Here is a 17,990-nt window from a genome sequence, read left to right as displayed (position 1 = left end):
AGCGGGAGACTCGCCGAGCCCGGGGAGGGGGACGTCGCCTCCTCGTGTCCCCGTGGAGCACACGTGGGAAGGATGAGGACGGGAGGGACCGGTCGACAAGAAGAGGGCCGTCTCTGAGAACCCCCTCCTGTCCCCCAGAACCTGGAGGTGGCCCACCATGGGGTCCAGCATCTTTTTACTCCTGTGTGTCATTGGTGAGTTCCTCAGGGGGACGTGGACTCCCTCCCTCCCCCATGAAGTGGGGACCCTCATCTCCCCGTCTCAGCACCGCCCCCCGCCCTCCGCCTGGCAGCAAGGCGGGGAGAAGGGCCGACTCTGTTCCTTCATTCCCCTCCAGCGCCTGGGCTCCCTCCCCTCCCCCCGGCCCCCCCCCAGCCTTTGACCCACCTCCCCTCTATCTCCCCCGTCACTGTGTCTCTGCTCACTCACTCTGTGTGGCCCCTCTATCTTTAAGCATCTCTCTCTCTCTCTCTCTGTCTCCCTTTCTCTTCCGCTCTGTATCTCTAGGGGTTACACTGTCTGTGTCTTTCATCACTAGGTGTCTGCCTCTGCCTGGCTCGCTCTTTCTTGGGGTCTCAGTCTTCCTCTTGCCTCTTTCTCTTTTGTGTGTCTCGCCATCTCTGCATCTCACTGTCTGTACCTGGACCACAGTCTCTGGGTCTCTGACCTCTCCTCTCTGGCCCATACCCCTGTCCTCAGGGCTCAGCCACGCGTCCACAGAGAAGATTTTTAATGGCACGGAGTGTGTGCCTCACTCGCAGCCTTGGCAGGTGGGGCTGTTCGAAGGTACCAACCTGCGCTGTGGGGGGGTCCTCGTCGACCGCAGGTGGGTCCTCACAGCTGCTCACTGCAGCGGCAGGTAAGCCCCCTGTTTGGGTCTCTCGCTGGCAAAGATGGGTGGCGCGGAGGAGAGGGCTAGGGGGTAGGGGCTCATGGGAGGGAGCGGCAAGGAGAAGGGAGAGGGTCCTGCCACAAAGGACTCTGAGGTTAGACAAAGAGGAGGACTTCCTCAAACACGGGCCTGTGGTGGGGTTGGCTGGGCTTGGTGGGGTGGAGGGCCAGGCAGGGCCCTGGAACCTGCCCACCCCGACCTCCCATCCTTCGAACCCCACTCCCTTCCTATACGGCATTGCTCACCAGCCCCAGCCGTTCTCTGACGCAGCCTGGGCCCGGGGCCCGTGTCTGACCCAAACTCCGGTGCAACCGCAGTCACTGGTCCCCTCTGCAAAATGACAGGATTGGGCTTTCTAGGTCTGACACTCTGCACTTTATGTGGAAGGAAAGGTTCAGGCACAAAGAGATGGAGAGCTTTGGGGACAGGGGGAACCCCAAGCAGGACAGAGAGCATTCCCTTAGTTGACAACGTTGAGAGCCCAGGCAGCCTCCGAGGTGGTGGGAACAGAGCAGCGAACGAGAGTAAAAGACGTCCCTACCCCTGTGGGCCTCACCGGCTAAGGGCATCAGAAGGGGACACAGTACAGTGGCGGGGCGCTGGGCGGGGTGAAGCTGGTGATGGAGGCTGAGACCAAAGGTTGGAGAGAGAATGCCTTAGAGAGAGAACGAGAGCAGATGAATGGGGGACACGAAAGAGAGGCAGGAGGGCCTGGGAACCTGGGGGCAGCCACCTGCTGAGCCACACTGCCCCCCAGCAGGTACTGGGTGCGCCTCGGGGAGCACAGCCTCAGTCGCCTGGACTGGACGGAGCAGATCCGGCGTAGCGGCTTCTCCGTGACCTACCCCGAGTACCAGGGAGCCCGGAGGAACCATGAGCATGACCTGCGACTTCTGAGGCTGGGCACCCCCATCCTCTTGACCCGCAGTGTCCAGCCCCTGGCCCTTGCCACCAGCTGTGCTGCACCTGGCACGGAGTGCCACGTCTCGGGCTGGGGCACCACCAACCGACCGTGGAGTAAGGGGGCCCCGGGGTTCGGGGTCAGGATGGGCAAAGGGCTGGGTATGGGGAGAGAGGTCAGGAGTAGCACCATGTCAGAGGAAGGAGGGGTCAATGTCCACACGTCAGGATTGTAGTTTGAAGTCAAAGGTCATAGTGGATGAGGTCTTGGGAGTCCAAGTGGTTGAAGGTTGAGTATGGAGTCCGAAGTGATGGGTCAGGGATGTCCGTAGAGGTCAGAGTGCTGTCAAGGATCATCAGACTGGAGCAAAAGGCATATACAAACGGGATGACGGAGCCGTGGGTTATGGACTCTGGGCATTTGAGGTCACTGGAGAATTGAGGTCATGGGATGCACATGTTGCAGAAGCTGACCGCAACCTAAGAATGGAAATCAGGGATCAGTGGTCTGGGGTTGGAAGCCACAGTGTTTGGGGCGTGGAGCCAGACGTTAGGGGTCACATAGTCAGGGTTCAAATAGACAAGGATCAGAGGTCACTTTGGAGAAGGGACCAATGGTTTAGAGGATGCAGAGCCGAGGCTGGAGCTTAGGGTGAAGACCAGAAATACAGGGTCAGGAGAGAGGCGACGTGAGGTCAAATTGGCATCAAAGGATGATAAGATTGAAGGTTGAAGATCACGGTAGCTGAGACAGGAGGAGGAGGTCTGGTCTGGGTTCACTGTCCCTTAAGTTGGAGGGACAAGGAGGGTCTAGAGTTACGGCACTCAAAGGTAGAGGTTGTTAACAGGTCAGGGGACTGGGGTCAAGGGTCACCATGAAAACAAGTCGTACATCCAACATTTGGAGGTCTGAGGGCTGTAACGGAGGTTGCCAGGAGGGGATGGGTCATAGGCTTGGATCGAGCTTCCTTGAGAGGAGGGATGTGGCCGCAAAGTGGGAGCGGTAGGGGAAACTGCAGCATGCATCTGCTACCCCCAGACCCCTTTCCCGACCGGCTGCAATGCCTCAACATCTCCATCGTCTCCACTGCCGCCTGCCGAGCTGTGTTCCCCGGGAGAATCACGGACAACATGGTGTGTGCGGGCGGCATCCCCGGGGAGGACGCCTGCCAGGTGAGCGGATGCAGGCAATGCCCGGTCCTCCAGGACCGGAAGTCAGGGACCGAGAAGGGGAAATGGGGAGGGTGAGTCAGAGGAAGGGGGTGAGGGAGAAAGCTGAGGTCCGAAAGAAAGGGAGGCACAGAATAAAGGAGGGGGACGGAGCAGGAGGAAGAGCCAGGGAATGGAGGACAGAGAGAGGGAGGGTGGGCAGAGAGGAGAGGGAGGTGGGGGAGGGCAAAGGACCAGTCCGCAGGGCACCTGGGGCTCAGGCAGGGAACCTGCTGCCTCTCCAGTTCTGAGTCTTCCCCATAGAGTCCTCCAGTGGACACTGGCGCCTGCGAGAGAGTTGAGGGTGGAGGCAGGAAGGGGGACTGGGGAGCTCTCTCACCCTCACATTCTGCTACCTTGTCCTCTTGGGTCTTCCAGAGAGGAGGCCTGCCCCACCTGTCAGTCCCCTCCAGGGAACTCTCAGAGTCCCGCCCTCAATTTGCTGGGATTGGTTACTGACGCCTGTGTCCTCGACCTTCATTGGCCAGGGTCCCAGCCATTGTCTTTGAGGGACCTCATTACCCTTTGTGGAGCCCCGCCCCCTTCCCTGGGATTGGTCATTGGTGATGGTGTTCTCTTCCCTCATTGGTCAGAGCCAGAGACATTGTCCTTGAGGGAACTCTCTACCCTTGGCGGAGCCCGCCCGCCCTTCGCTGGGTTTGGCTCCTGGAACAGTGCCTTCGTCTCTGGGGTTCAGTCACTGCTGTTGTCCTTCTGGAACCCGGCCGTGGTCTTTCTCCGGTGCCCAGGCTTGGAGCCCCTGTCCTCAGGCCCAGAAATGGGTTGAGGAAGGGGACACTGGAACAGGATTTCTCCGTATTCAGGCCCGGCTCCTTTTCCTTCAGGGCGACTCTGGTGGCCCCCTGGTGTGCGGAGGCGTCCTGCAGGGTCTGGTGTCCTGGGGGTCCGTGGGGCCTTGCGGGCAAGGAGGCATCCCGGGAGTCTACACCAACATTTGCAAATACGTGAACTGGATCCGGAGGGTCATAAACAACTGACCTACTCCTTCTACCTCGGCCCCCAGCTTGGGGGCCACTGGGACCTTCAGAGCTCCAGCATCTCCTCCACCGTCAGCCCCCGCTCTCGCGTGTCTTGGTCTGAGGGCCTTCTTCCCAGAACTCCACTCCAGCCAGCGCTCCCAAGGCCCACGGTTCAGGGAGGAGGGAGTGTGTGACTACTTGGAATAAATAGAACTTGAGAATGGGCGATGTCTATTTGGTGCCCCCGTGCTGGCTGAGAATGGAGGGAGGGCTCATCAGTTCCCCGACTCACAGCTGTAGACATACAGGTCGGTGAGGGTTTCCCCTCAGAGGCCTCACAGAAAAGGAGTACAGAGTGTATAACCAAAATAAAAAAAAAGGGGGGGGGGCATTTTTCTCCATCTGGTACAAGAGGAAGAGCAACCCAGAGCTTCTATGCTTTTCCAGGGTCCATAAGGACCTGAAGGGGGGAAAAAATTATTGGATGCAAGATACCAAATGACAACTGTGAAATCCAATTCATGACCATTTAATTAAATGCCTATAAAATGTAACATTCCTCCGACCAGCCAATGGCAGCTCGGTTCTGCTGGAGTTGAACATACATTAAATTGAACATGGAATGTGGGTTCGTTTTTTGTGCTTGCGAGGACGGAGGGTGGGGTGCAGCCTTTGGAAGGCAAGAAGACCCATCCTACCTCTTGGAACAGGCCTGCCCGCCCCCTTGGGGTCCCGTCTTCACCGTCCCTCCCCCCCCGAGGCAGAAAGAGAACTCCCCCCACCCTCCCCGGCGAGCGAGCAGAAGGGGGATTTGAGACGTGGCCCCAACCTCTGGGGGAACCGCTGCTGAGCGCCTCCTATCCTTGGCTCCCCTGCAGCCCTCATTCCAACCCCCCAAGGCAAGGCCGTCACCCCCATGTCGCAGGTGAAGAAACTGAGCCTCGCTCGGGTGGAGTCCCTTGCCCTACGTCATCGAGGTAGGAAGAGGCAGAGCTGAGGACTGGGGCCAGGGCTGGCTGCCTTAGGAGCCCAGGCCTCCCCGGCAGTCCTGCTCCGCGTCCGGTTAGGGGAGAGAGGAAGGCAGGACGGCAAGGAGATCTGATCGATAACAACCCAGGAGAAGCAGGGGTTGTCCCTCGAGTTTGCAGACGAGGAAAATGAGGTGGCTCAGATTTGGGAAGTCGTCGGACCCAGGTCACCCAGCGAGTAAGTGCCGTGGCTGCATTCCAGGGACCCTGGGGCTCCTGGCGGACCGGACCGGGAGGCAGGGCAGGGGAGCAGAGGGAAGGGTCCGCAGAGGAGCCCTGGTTTCCCACTCTCGGGCCTCGACTCCCACAGGCCCCAACCTGCCTCCCCCACCCTCCCGTCCTGCCCCTTCGCCTGGCAGCAGCCCCACCTTGGAATGGAGAAGGGAGGGGCCCGGGGGAGGCAGGGCCCCCCCCCCAGCTCAGGCTTGGGGAGGGAGGGGCAGGCACCGGAGGGGATGAGGCAGGAGACCTGGGAGAATAAGAGAGCGTGGGAGAAAAAAACCAGAGGGAGACAGAGACAGAAAGGCACAGTCCCACAGAGACAAAAAAATGACATGCATGCAGAACCACAGAAAGGCGGGGAATGACAGATGAAGAGAGAGATTTGCAGTGACAGGGCAGGATGTAAACAGAGATAGATGGGCAGACGGGAGAAGCCGAGAGAAGAGGGGCTTGGAGAGGCGACAGAGGCGGGCGGGCCGGCGGGCGGCATTGCCTCTGAGGCCTGTCTGGGGAGGGCCCCCACACATACCCCGCCCCCGGGGCAATAAGGCAGGGCTGGGAGGCCCAGTCGTCATGGGCCATCCCCCTCCCGCCTGCCTGCCTGGTGCCTCGAGCTCCGGCCCAGCCTGCCCCAGCCCGCCCCAGCCCGCCGCCGCTGCCACCACCACCGTGGGCCCCGGAGCCCCAACCCCAGAGCCCGTGAGTGTGGGAGGGAAGGGGAGGTCGCCCTCCAGGCCGCGCCAGCTGGAGTGCAGCAGGCCTTCCGGTTCTCCAAGCAGCACCAGCCCTCCTGGGCCTCGGTGCCTTTCTCCCTCTGCTCTGTCCTTCTAGGCTTGGGTGGGGGCTCTCTGTTTCTCTCTGTCCCTCCAACCTGCTGCCCCCCAACCTCAGTGACCTCTGACCCCAGCTTCTGTCACTGAGTCCAGCCCTCCACCTCCACCCCTGCTGGCCAGGGCAGCTGAGGGCGCTGACTCTCCCGTGACCAGTCCCTCCTAGCTCTGTCCAGTTGTCCTTCCAAGGGGCAAAGGTTCAGCAGCACGAGGTCCCAAACACCATCCCAGGCGGTGCCCCCTCTGCACCCGGGGAGCCCATGAAGGGCTCATATGCCCCTGGGTGGCTGCCACACGGTGCCCGTTCCCTCTCTCCTCCTGCCCCAAGCTGCTGGGGCCTGGTCACGTCTCAGGCGGGCAAGGAGAGAAAAGCATTCTCCAGAATGAATCTCAGAGGTCCAGCGGTTGGCTTAAAGTGGGGCCAGCCCATCACCTGGCCTGGCCAAAGCCTCTCCCAGCCACTTCCACATCCTCCTTGGATACCAGAAGCTTCACGCTGAGATCAGGTCCCCAGGCCAAGCTCCATTCCAAAGACTCACGCCAAGGCTTTGGAGGTTGGGGTGCTGCGAGAATGGGGCGCTGCGAGAATGCAATTCCAGACCTGTCGTCTCTCCCTGGGGAGAGTCGGAGCAGGCAAGGGAGAGAGGACGGGGCAGGGCCCAACCCGAAATCTCCCCATAAAGTGATTGGGCCCCTTGTACCTCCTTGTCCTCAGAAGACCCCGGGGCCTGCCCTCTCCCCCTCCAGGCCATGAGGATTCTGCGATTCATCACACTTGCTCTGGTGACAGGTACGGCGGGAGGGCGAAGGGGAAGGGCACGGACCTCCCCCTGCGAGCTCCAGAGTCCCCCAGCCCTCTGTGTCTGGACGTGGACGGGGCTGACATTCCACACACAGAATAGCCCAGACGGCACCCGAATGGGTATCCGGGCCCTAATGAGGTCCTTCCTTTACGTGGAATCCCTTTAGATGCTCCAACACGGAGGCGGAGGAGGGCCCCAGGGGAGGGGCCAAGGCTGCCGGGCTGGAGCGGGGGACATTCAAAGAGCGCAGGACGGTGGCTACTGGCCAACCGCAAGGAAAGGATGTCAGTCGTTTAGGGTCCGGCCGGTCGGCACCGCGCGTCCCAGCAGGACACCAGGCCCCGGGTGCAGACTCACCACAACCCGGCCCCTGTGCTGGGAGCCCTTTCACCCCTGAGCCCCCTCTTTTGCCCCCACCCTCTCCAGGGCACGTAGGGGGAGAGACCAGGATCATCAAGGGGTACGAGTGTCCTCCTCATTCTCAGCCCTGGCAGGCGGCTCTCTTTCAGAACACCCGGCTGCTGTGTGGAGCAACCCTCATCGCCCGTAAATGGGTCCTGACAGCCGCCCACTGCCGCAAGCCGTGGGTGCGGGGGCTGGGGCGGGGCCGGGAGGGGGCTGGAGACGGGGAGATGGATGGAGAGAGGCTTGGGGATGGGGAGAATGTTTGGGGGGGGAGAAAGGTGGGGTGGGAGTGGTGGAGCCCTCTTGGGATTGAGGAGAGAAGTATGGGGGGGCGCTGGAGCTGCGCTGGGGTTGGGTATGGAGCTGGGTGCGCGGGTCGGGCTATAGTCTGGAAGGGGCTTCGGTGGGGGCCAGAGGTGAGGACGGAAGTGGAGGTGTGGGCCTTTATTCTCTCGGGCGCGTTCATGTCTCCCCCTCCCCCAGTGCCTCTCGCCCCACCTCCTGTCTCCCCCCGCCCGCCCTGCCGTCTCTGACCACCACCTCTCCCACCTCAGCCAATACACAGTCCACCTGGGGGAGCACAACCTCCAGCGGCCGGACCACTACACGCAGATCCGAATGGCCACTGAGTCCTTCCCCCACCCAGACTTCAACAACAGCCTCCCCAACAAAGACCACCGCAACGACATCATGCTGGTGAAGTTGGCAGCGCCGGTCTTCCTCACCCGCGCCGTGCGGCCCCTCACCCTGTCGTCCCACTGTGTCGCGGCGGGCACCCAGTGCCTCATTTCCGGCTGGGGCAGCACGACCAGCCCCCAGTGTAGGAGCCCCACAGGGGATGTGGCGGGGGCAGGGCGGCCGCGAGGGTGGAAGGATGTAGGAGACCGCAGTGAGGTGGGGGTGGGGGGCTCCGTGGGGTGTCGGGAGCGGGAGCGGGATATGTCATGTCGAAAGGAGGAATTGAAAGTGAAGGCGGGGCTGGCAGGGGAGGTGGAGGCAAAAGTGTGGGCCTCAGAGTCAGACAGACGGGACGCGCGGCCCCAGGTCCACCCCTGCCGCCTGTAGGACCTTAGGCAAGTGGCTTCACCTCTCTCTACCTTGGTGTTCTTCCCTACAAAATGAGGGTGATCACGCCCACCTAATAGGGCTGGATTGGGATCATGTTTCTAGAGCAACTAAGAACTTACTCGATAGCTGCAGTAACAAGCAGAGAGACGAGCTGGCCCTGAGCAAACCCAGGGACGGGATTGAGGGCAAGGCCCCGGGTGCGAGGTGCAGAACAAGCTCTGCAGTGAGGGAGCGGAGCCAGGAGGCTCGCAGTCTCCACACCCCTTCCTGACGTTTCCACAGTGCACCTGCCCAACACCTTGCGATGTGCCAACATCACCATCATCAGTCACAAGGAGTGTGAGAACGCCTACCCCGGCAACATCACGAACACCATGGTGTGCGCCAGTGTTCGGGAGTCCTTAAAGGACTCCTGCCAGGTGAGAGGGCGACGCCCGGGGCTCCAGCCTCCGCTGCGTTTGTCATCCACATCCCCAGCCTCACGCCAGCCCTCCCCGCTCCCCGCTCCCCCACCTCGGCCCCAAATCCATCTTGGGCCCCGGCCCCCGACTCTTTCCGGCCCGCAGCTCCAGCCTTACCTCCAGTCCGCTCCTCAATATTCACCACACTCCCAACGCCGTCCCCACCTCCTGCCGCACGCCAGGCCCAGCATCTTTTCCTCTCCCACTGCCTCCCACCCTCTCTGACTGGTTTTCTCTCTCCCCACCCGCAGGGCGACTCTGGAGGTCCTCTGGTCTGCAACGGGTCTCTTCAAGGCATTATCTCCTGGGGCCAGGACCCGTGTGCTATCACCAGAAAGCCTGGTGTCTACACAAAGGTCTGCAAATATGTGGACTGGATCCGGGAGACAATGAAGAACAATTAGCCGGGACCAGCGCCCCATCCTTCCGCGGTGATGTGGTTCCCGTTCACTCTGTTCATCATGAAACCTGAGCCACGACCCCTTTATATACTTTCTCGGGGCTTTCTTGACCAGCGAGAGGCTGCAGCTTCCTAGGCAACTCGAGTTCGGGATTAGTGAGACCCGAGTTCAAATTCCACCTCGCACTAACCTGTGACTCTGGGAGTGAATATTAACACCTGTTTGTTTCACTGTTGTAGCCCCAGCTCCCAAAGACAGTCCCGATACCAAATCAATGCTAATAAACACATGAACATTTTGAGTGCTTTCTGCATGCCAGCCCCTGGCCCGAGGGCCCTTAGGTATATCAATTAACTGAACCTTCACAAAAGCCTCATGCGGTCGGTGCTATTATAATAATACCTATTTTGCAGAGGAGGAAGCTGACACACAGCGAAATGAAGTCACTTGCTCATGGTCACACAGCCAGGAGGTAGAAAAACAAGGAGTCTGAAGCAGGGGTGACTTCTTAACTACTTAGCCACACTGCCTTGATACTCAGCATTCTTACCTGACAAGCCGTGCGTCCAAAAAGCGCGCTAGCACGCGGCGAGGTCGGGGTGCCTACGCTAGTGACGACTGAGCAAAGGGGGAGCCACTACCCGCAGGTGACTATTTAAATTAAAAGCACATGCAACCCGAAATGTCATTCTTCAGTCTCACTTGACACATACCAAGTGCGCCACAGCCACCTGTGGCGGGTGGCTGACCGCTGGATGGCACCCATCGGGCATCGCCGTTGTTGCAGACAGTTCGATTAGACGGCAGCCTCTGGAACGAACGCACGTCTCGCTGGAGACGTCGCCGGGCGCAGAGTCCAGCGCCCAGGCTCTTTGCCGATGCTCCTCTCCCCTCGCAGGGGAGGTAGCTGGCACAAGGGGTAAGAGCCCAGAGCGGGACCTGGGGCCTCCCGGTTGCCAGGCGGTTGCCAGGGGGATTGGCCATGTGACCTCCCAATCCTCACCTGCGATGAGGAAGGCGGCTGAGGTAATGTTGACTCCTCTTGCAGCCTCCTGTGATTCATGGGCCCGCATGTCACCTGGAGAGGATGACAGGGAGGATGTGAGGTGACCACACATGGGGATGACACGGAACCTCCCGCCCCCAACACACACGGGTCCCTGGGACACACACCGAGCCCCGCGCTCTGGCTGTGGGGCCGGACGGACGCAAGCACAGAGCGTCCTCGGTGTCTACCCGTCTTCCTCCTCCCGTTTCTGTGTTTGTCCCAGTGGCCCCGACTCTTCCCTTCAGCCTCTCTTATTTCTCCGCCTCCCTCTCTCCCTGGCGGCCTCCTGGCTTTTCTGATGTGGTCACCCCAGGGATGCATTTCCCCGTGTTTTTTCTCCTCCCTTGCAGTGGTCACCTGTCTCCAACACTGTGCCCGCCGCCCTCAGGCTACCTGGGCACCCTCCTTCCCCATCTGGGACGATTTCTTGAAGCCAGAGACCTAGGGGCATCCTCAGTGAAATACAGCTCCAAAAAGGGTGTTTCGAGCAATGGGAGACGCCTGTATTCCCGAGGCCGCTCCCAGAGCAGGAATCTGGGGCCCGGGCTGGGTGCCAGCCGCACCCACGGTATAATTACGGAGAGGGAAAAGGAGGGGGTGAGTCCCGGGGGGAGGGTGGGGTAGTTTCCGGGCTTTGCGAGGTTAAAAGGGAAGGCCCCGCCAGGGGTCCCTGGGCAGAGGATCCTGGCGGCCCACACGGCAGTGTAGAGGTCCTTCCGAGTCCCCTCCTCCTCCTTCTCAGCGACTCCCAGGTGAGGCGGGATGCGCGAACCACTACGGCCGGGGAGCCTCAAACCACGGGCAGGGGCCCTGCGTGAGCCTCGACTTCCCTTCAGGCCCTCGCCCTACCTGTGCAGGAGGGTGAAACCCCACGCGCCAAGAGGCTGGCAGCGGGGCAGTACCAACGGGAGGGAGGGAGCTCCCGTCCAGTTTAGGGAGGGCGGGAGGACGCAGCCAGGGGCATCATTAGGATAATTGCGCCCCTTCCCGCTGTTCCAGCTGGAATCGCCCGCCCGCCCGCCCTGAGGACGTGGATCGCAGGTTACACGGTTCTCGGGGTCTAGGGTGGCCCAGGCTAGGCGGGCGGGCGTGGCGGGATGACGGTCTCGGTCAGGACATGTTTTAACCCCCTCCTCGCCCCCCGCAAGCCCAGGTCCCGGCCATGAGACCCCCACAAATCCACCTTTCCGCCGCCTCTGGCGCCCTGGCCCAGGCGAAGCTGCTGCTGCCGCTGCTGATGGCGCAACTCTGGGGTGAGGCGGGTGTCAGGGCTTGGCGGGAGGCGCGAAACCCGGGGCGATGGGAGCGCGCGCTCTCGCCACCAGCCCCCGCACTCCGCTCCTGCGCTGGGCCCTCCAGCACTCCCCCCACCCCCAGGCCAGGGACGCCCCTCTTCTAGCTCCGCCCAGGGTGCTGCGCCCCCCGCCCAGGCCGCGCTCCTCCCGGCGCCCGCGTCCTCTCTCCCACTTCTCCCTCCCGGCCTCCTTTACTTTCGCCCCTTACTCCAGCGGGTGCTCATCCTGTCCCCTGACTCCGTTCCGTTCTGTCCCGGTCCCTTCTTCCTCCGCCCTCTTTTACCCAAAGCCTCGCCTTATCGGCTTTTGCCTTAGCCCCCTTTTCCAGCACGTTGCGTTAGTCCCACACCTGCCCCGCCCCGCGTTCCACCCCCGCCCCCTCCAGACCCGCCCCGTTGGGTCCCCTTTCTCCACTCCGCCCGGGCCCCGCCTTCTTCCCCTTTCACGCCTTTATTCCTCGTCAACTTCCATTAGGTTCCAGCAAGACCTTCCCCTGCCCCCACTTTCCACTTTCTCCCGAGTTCAGGCTGTGCCCCTCCCCGCCCCCGCTCCGTCCCAAGGCCGCGCTCGGACCCCAAACCCAGCCCTTGCCCTGCCCTGCCTGCTCTGATCGCCACCCCCTTTCTCCAGCTGCAGAGGCGGTCTTCCCCGGAAACGACACGGCTTCGGACTCCGGGGCCTCTGGCGCCCGGTGCGCGAGCGGCTCGCAGCCCTGGCAGGTCTCCCTCTTCGATGGCCTCTCGTTCCACTGCGCGGGTGTCCTGGTGGACAAGAGCTGGGTGCTCACGGCCGCGCACTGCGGAAACAACAAGTAGGGGAGCTCCTCGGGGACCCCGCGAGGCGTTGTGGAAGCAGGACTTGGGGGTGGCGGGGGCGGGGGCCACGACTTGAGGGTATGGAACTCTCCCCGCTGAGCCGGGGACCGTTCAGCGGGAGGAAAGACGGGGCTGTGCTGTGGCCGCCAGGGGGTGGTGTGGTCCTTCGCAGCTTTTCTAGGCGCATCCTGAGTCGGCTTGCGTTCCAGTTAGGTGTAAGACAGTTGTGTGCAGCAGAGAGAAGTCAGGGTCTGGTGTGGTTAGGAATTTAGAACGAAAAGAAATTGCTCATCTCAAGAGTCCTTGAGGGAGGCGGGAAAGGATAGGCTTCCCCAGGTAGACCGTCAGTAGAAGTCAGGGACCCAAACACCTGATGGGTTCTCCTCATGTCCCTAGAATTCAGGTGCCAGGCTCTCCTCTCTTCCACTCACTCCTGATCCAGACCCAGGAGTCAGTGCGCCCTGTCCCCCCCCCCCCCCCCCCCCGCCAAGGACTCCCAGCCCCCTTCAAGGATCCAGGCGTCCACCCCACCGCACTGCCTGTTCCCACCTCCCCCGGGACCCTGTCCGGGTTTGGCCTCCACAAAGGCTTCGCCTCCAGGCGCCTCTTCCCTCCCCAGGCAACTGTGGGCTCGCGTTGGGGATGACCACCTGCTGCTGCTCCAGGGCGAGCAGCTCCGCAGAACCACGCTCTCTGTTACGCACCCCAAGTACCGCCAGGGCTCTGGCCCCATCCTGCTGAGGCGAACAGATGAGCATGACCTCATGCTGCTGAAGCTGCGCAGGCCCGCCGTGCTCGGACCTCGCATCCAGGCCCTGCGCCTGCCCTACAGCTGTGCCCAGCCCGGGGACGAGTGCCAGGTCGCTGGCTGGGGCACCACGGCCGCACGGAGAGGCAAGAGCTAGGGGCTCTGTGTCGGGCAAGAAGAGCTGGGAGTCTACACTCCCGGGTCTGAGGGAGGAGGGGCTGGGGGGCTGGACTCCCGCGTCTGAGGGAGGAGGGGCTGGGGGGCTGGGATGGGAACAGCCGGGGGCGGGGGGCGGGGGGGGGGCGGCCCCTGGGCCCTGGATCACTGAGGCTGGGATCCGGGACAACCTGGTGTTTTCTCCCATTAGTGAAGTACAACAGGGGCCTGAGCTGCTCCAGAGTCACCATCCTGAGCCGCCAAGAGTGTGATGTCTTCTACCCTGGGGTAGTCACCAACAACATGATGTGTGCAGGACTGGACCAGGGTCAGGACCCCTGCCAGGTAGGGACCACCCAGGTAGGGTCTCTGACGCGGGGGATGAGCATAAGCCGGTTATGAGAAAGCAGACGAACACATGCTTGTCCCCAGCCCCATAGCCGCCCCAGCCGAACGTCACCTCCATGTCCAGCGCTAACCCATCCCTACCCCAACTTCATCCCTATGCAGAAAAGTACATCAAAGCCTATGTAGAAGTGTTATTTGAGTCAACATTTTGAGGATATGCCTGGAAGCAAGATCTCAACAGATTGAGAAAATGCTCCGGAGAATAGCAGTTTCCCAGTTTATTTATTTTTTTTTAAAGATTTTATTTATTTATTTTCAGAGAGAGGAAGGGAGGGAGAAACAGAGGGAGAGAAACATCCACATGTGGCTGCCTCTCTCGCACGGCCCCGACTGGGGACCTGGCCTGCAACCCAAGCCTGTGCCCTGACTGGGAATCGAACCCATGACACTTTGGTTCCGGGCTGGGGCTCAATCCGCTGAGCCACACCAGCCAGGGCTCCCAGTTTATTTAATACACTCAGAATCAAAGATGAGAAGTAAGCAGGTTCCATGAAATCCACTGGTGGTCGATGAGGGAGGCAGGAGAAAGCAAAGCCGGGAAATCTCTGGGCTGGATCCAAAGTAACGAGATACATGTTGCTTTTACCTTGGTGGGTGCAGGATACTTACCTCTGACATTTACAGTAAATGGTACAGAGAGGGTATGCGGGGCACAAGATAAGGAGTCCTTCCGTGGTCTTGATCTGCTGCCAACTACTGTACCTCCGAGGGTTTTGGAAAAGAAAATATCCTCCCGTTTCAAAGGCATGTTATCCTAGAGGCACAAGACCCTGGGCCGTGTTTGATGTGGATAAAGACGGGCCTTGGCTAGGGGCGCCGTAGGCCTGGGACCTACTCGCGGCTCTGACCTGCCCAGCCAGGGATCTGCGACCAGCCCATCCGATGCGGTCACTCCCGTCTCTGGGCTGGTCAGCCTGCCCTGTAGCCCCCTGAGCTTGCCTGGCTTATTACAGAGCCCCTTTTTCATTCATGTCTCCACGTCCAACTCTGGACGTGGGTTCATCTGCTGCTGCCCGAATCTGTCCGCGGCCCTCCCTCCTTGGCAGGCCATCCTGCACCTCCTCCGCATCACCAAGCCACCCTCAGCCCCCAGCCCATCTCCCTCTGTAGATCCGCCTCCTGCCGCTCACTCAGCGGGCGCTAGACTCTCAGCCGCAAGGCGTCTCCATTCTCCTTGCTGGAGCCGACACCCATAACCCGGGTCCAGCTCCGCCACATCCCACCCCCTTCATACCGGATTCCAGCCCCACCGCAACCTCAGCTTTCTCCCAGCCCCTCGCTCCCCCATTCCTTCCTCAGACCCCTGCGTGGCAGCCCTGGCTTTGGTGTGTTTATTGGACCTCTCCCCCTTCCTCCCTGCAGAGTGATTCCGGGGGCCCTCTGGTCTGTGATGAGACCTTGCAGGGCATCCTTTCCTGGGGTGTCTATCCCTGCGGCTCTGCCCAGCACCCCGCCGTCTACACACAGATCTGCAAATACACCTCCTGGATCGAGAAGACCATTCGCTCCAACTGACCCCGCCGTCCCGCGATGGACCCCTTCGCCCTCTGCCCCACTTCCTGCCCAGTGGGCCGGACCCTCCGCCCCCCACCCTCACCTGCGAACATCTCTCCTCCTCCCCCACCTTCCTGCCCGCCGCTCTTCTCCGCCCACCTCGAGGCCGGAGCGCAGAAGGTGGAGGCAGTGTCGTTCACGAGAGGCCAGGAAGCTGGCGGCCAGCCGTTCTCTGAAAGGAGTTATCAGTCGCCCACCTTGGCTTCCTCTGCCGTTCTTCCCTGCTGGGTGACCTTGGGGCAAGCCCAGGAGCTCCCTGGACCTCTGCGTCCTCCCCTGGAAGGTGGGGACACAGAAATGCCTACCTCATAGATGGGTTGTAAGGAGACTATGATGTAACGTGCGTGTGTGTGTGTGTGTGTGTGTGTGTATCATTCTGGTAATTCTCAGTAAAGCATTAGCACAGTGGATGGCGAGCTGTGACTAAACCTTGTTGCTTGTTGTCATGATGTGTCCTGGTAAGAACATGGGTGACTCTGTCCTGGGGAGAAAAGCACAGAGGAAGTTTCTAATCCTACCCCCACCCTCGCACCATCCCCAACTCCATTCCTCAGGGCCGGTGGGAAAACCGCACTGTCCGCCCCGCTCTGAGGCCCTGCAAAGCACGGCTGAGCCACTTCCTTCTTCCCTCCCACTGTTTCCCATGTCGGGGTCCACCCAACACCAGTCTGTCCTGTCCCAGCAGGAGACAGGCCGGCTTGAGTCATCTGGTACCTTCTCTGCTGTTCTGGGGCCGCTGGAGTCCAAGGGACCTCACCCTGCCTCCATCCCTACCTCCGAGACAGGAGGAGCCCTCCTCACCTCAGTTGATAAGGTCACACAAGGAAGCCCCCCGAATGCAGGGGAAGTTCTCCTGTCTGTTAGACCCAGCTGCTTTCCCTCGCCAGCCAAGAGCTACAACCCCATCTCCCCACGTCTCCCTCTTCGTTCCTCACCCAAGGCTTATAACCCGAGTCAACTCCATCCCAGATCGTCTTTGTGCTTTTGCTCTGAAAATGTGGGCAAATGCGTTCTTTTCCTCTTTCTGAAATGGTCTCCCCTGAGCCTGGGTTTGGGAGCAGTAACCTAAGCCAAGCATATCGCAAGAGAAGTGTTCCATCCAGCCCAGGTTGTTCTTGTTTTCCCTTTCAAACACCAATTTATTGAGCATTTATTATACGGCAGGCCCTGTGCTGGGCTGGCAACATAGCGGTGACCACAAGGCCCCCGCCCTCGCAGCCTGTGTGAGGAAGGCTCTTGCATTCCGCAGGCATCTCCCGCTGACTCCTCCCCCCGCTCCCATCAGCACACCCCCGGAAACGTCAATGAGGCGCATCACACTGGGCCCGGCCCTCCAGGAGCTGCTGGTGGGGGCAGAGAGACAGGCATGCCTAACATCCTTGACATTCAGGTCTCCACTTAAAGGTCACTTCCTCAAGGAGGCCTTCCAGGGTTCCTTTGCGAAAGGTGTTCCCAAGGCACCCATCCATCGCTTTCTTTATTTCTTTTGGAGCACTTGTTATAGCCAAACCGATCTCATTTATTTGTTTACTCCATAATAATCTGTGCCCTCCCTCCTCCCCCACTCAGTCCGTGCAGGGAGGGGCCGTGATTTATTCACCGTGGTGTTCTATGCACCTGGTTTGGTGCCTTGACACAGAAGCCACTCAACATATGGTGGAATGGAAAACAACACAAACTGATCAATGACATAACAGGAAGAAGTCCAGGGCCCCAAGGAAGGGCCAGAGCCCAGGAAGTCTTCTCGGAGGAGGAGGCTTTGCTGTGTGGTTTTAAAGGGTACCATATTTTGCCGTATAGAATGCGCACTCTTTGGTCCAACTTTTTGAGGGAAAAATAAAGATGCGCATGAGACATGAGTACTGCCTGGAATACCTTACATCTGTTCTTGTGTTTGGTAATTATTTGTTACATAAAATTTCTTGTACCATAACGTGCTCAGAAATAAATGCTAAAGTTCCTTTATAGTACAAAAAAAAAGTACCTACATATAAATCAATAAATAATTGAATTAAGCCCTGACCGGTGTGGCTCAGTGGACTGAACGCCAGTCTGGGGACCAAAAGGTCGCCAGTTTGATTCCCAGTCTGGGCACATGCCCGGGTTGTGGGCCAGGTCCCTGGTTGAGGGTGTGCAAGAGGCAGCCGGTCAATGTATCTCGCACATATCAATGTTTCCCTTCCTCTCTTTCTCCTTCCCTTCCCACCTCTTTAAAACTAAATCTAAAAAATCTTAAAATATACATAATTGAATTAAGAAATTAAAAGGTTTTCCTGAACTTTTGGGACAAAAACGTGGGCGTGCATTACACACAGCAAAATGCAAGTCAGTAGGAGCTCACCAGTGACAGAACAAAATGTATTTCTATCGCTCATCGTGTGACCTTGAGCAAATTACTTGAATGCTCTACCTCCATCTCCCCCCACCCCCTCCTGTGAAATGCAGATTGAAAAGACCCTTGTAAGGAGTCAATGAGACAGTTTATGTGCAGCCCTAACAGCCGGGTACAGAGCAAAGGGTCAGTCCAGATGCCCGTAAGAGCAGTTAGTATGGCCCTTAGCACGTAGTCTTGAGGCTCCTGGCCCAGAGTGGAAGTAAGACAACTGCAGTCATTGGAAGCCTCGATATGACAGGGACAGACATATTATAGTTCTTGAATGCATACGATGTGCCAGACACTGTTGTGCTTAATAGTGTGAATTCACTAATCCCCCTGCAACCTTGGTGGCTATTGCATTTCATAGGTGCAGCAATTGGGGAGGTCCAG

At 59.8% G+C, this 17,990-nt stretch overlaps 2 protein-coding genes across 2 annotated transcripts; both read left to right on the top strand.

Annotated features, from left to right (window-relative positions):
• The first annotated feature begins 157 nt into the window (after window positions 1–157).
• On the top strand, window positions 158–9,202 carry LOC129082710 (transmembrane protease serine 9). The gene is made up of 11 exons (XM_054588422.1): window positions 158–194; window positions 700–859; window positions 1,650–1,909; window positions 2,832–2,965; window positions 3,847–3,984; window positions 5,846–5,930; window positions 6,777–6,851; window positions 7,291–7,451; window positions 7,753–8,089; window positions 8,620–8,756; window positions 9,050–9,202. The coding sequence occupies exons 1-11, from the start codon at window positions 158–160 to the stop codon at window positions 9,200–9,202; spliced, it is 1,677 nt and encodes a 558-aa protein (XP_054444397.1).
• Window positions 9,203–10,940: 1,738 nt separating this feature from the next.
• Window positions 10,941–15,184, top strand: KLK10 (kallikrein related peptidase 10). The gene is made up of 6 exons (XM_054588556.1): window positions 10,941–10,999; window positions 11,401–11,500; window positions 12,173–12,353; window positions 12,977–13,251; window positions 13,473–13,606; window positions 15,032–15,184. Exons 2-6 carry the CDS (start codon window positions 11,410–11,412, stop codon window positions 15,182–15,184), a joined length of 834 nt encoding a protein of 277 aa, XP_054444531.1. The 5' UTR covers window positions 10,941–10,999; window positions 11,401–11,409.
• Window positions 15,185–17,990: the final 2,806 nt, after the last annotated feature.

The sequence above is a fragment of the Pteronotus mesoamericanus genome, unplaced genomic scaffold, assembly GCF_021234165.1.
Source record: "Pteronotus mesoamericanus isolate MK-2021 breed Mesoamerican mustached bat unplaced genomic scaffold, CSHL_Meso_final scaffold_137, whole genome shotgun sequence".
Taxonomy (NCBI): domain Eukaryota; kingdom Metazoa; phylum Chordata; class Mammalia; order Chiroptera; family Mormoopidae; genus Pteronotus; species Pteronotus mesoamericanus.
The sequence above is the reverse complement of the archived record's forward strand: the minus strand, read 5'-3'. Positions and strand labels throughout refer to the sequence as shown.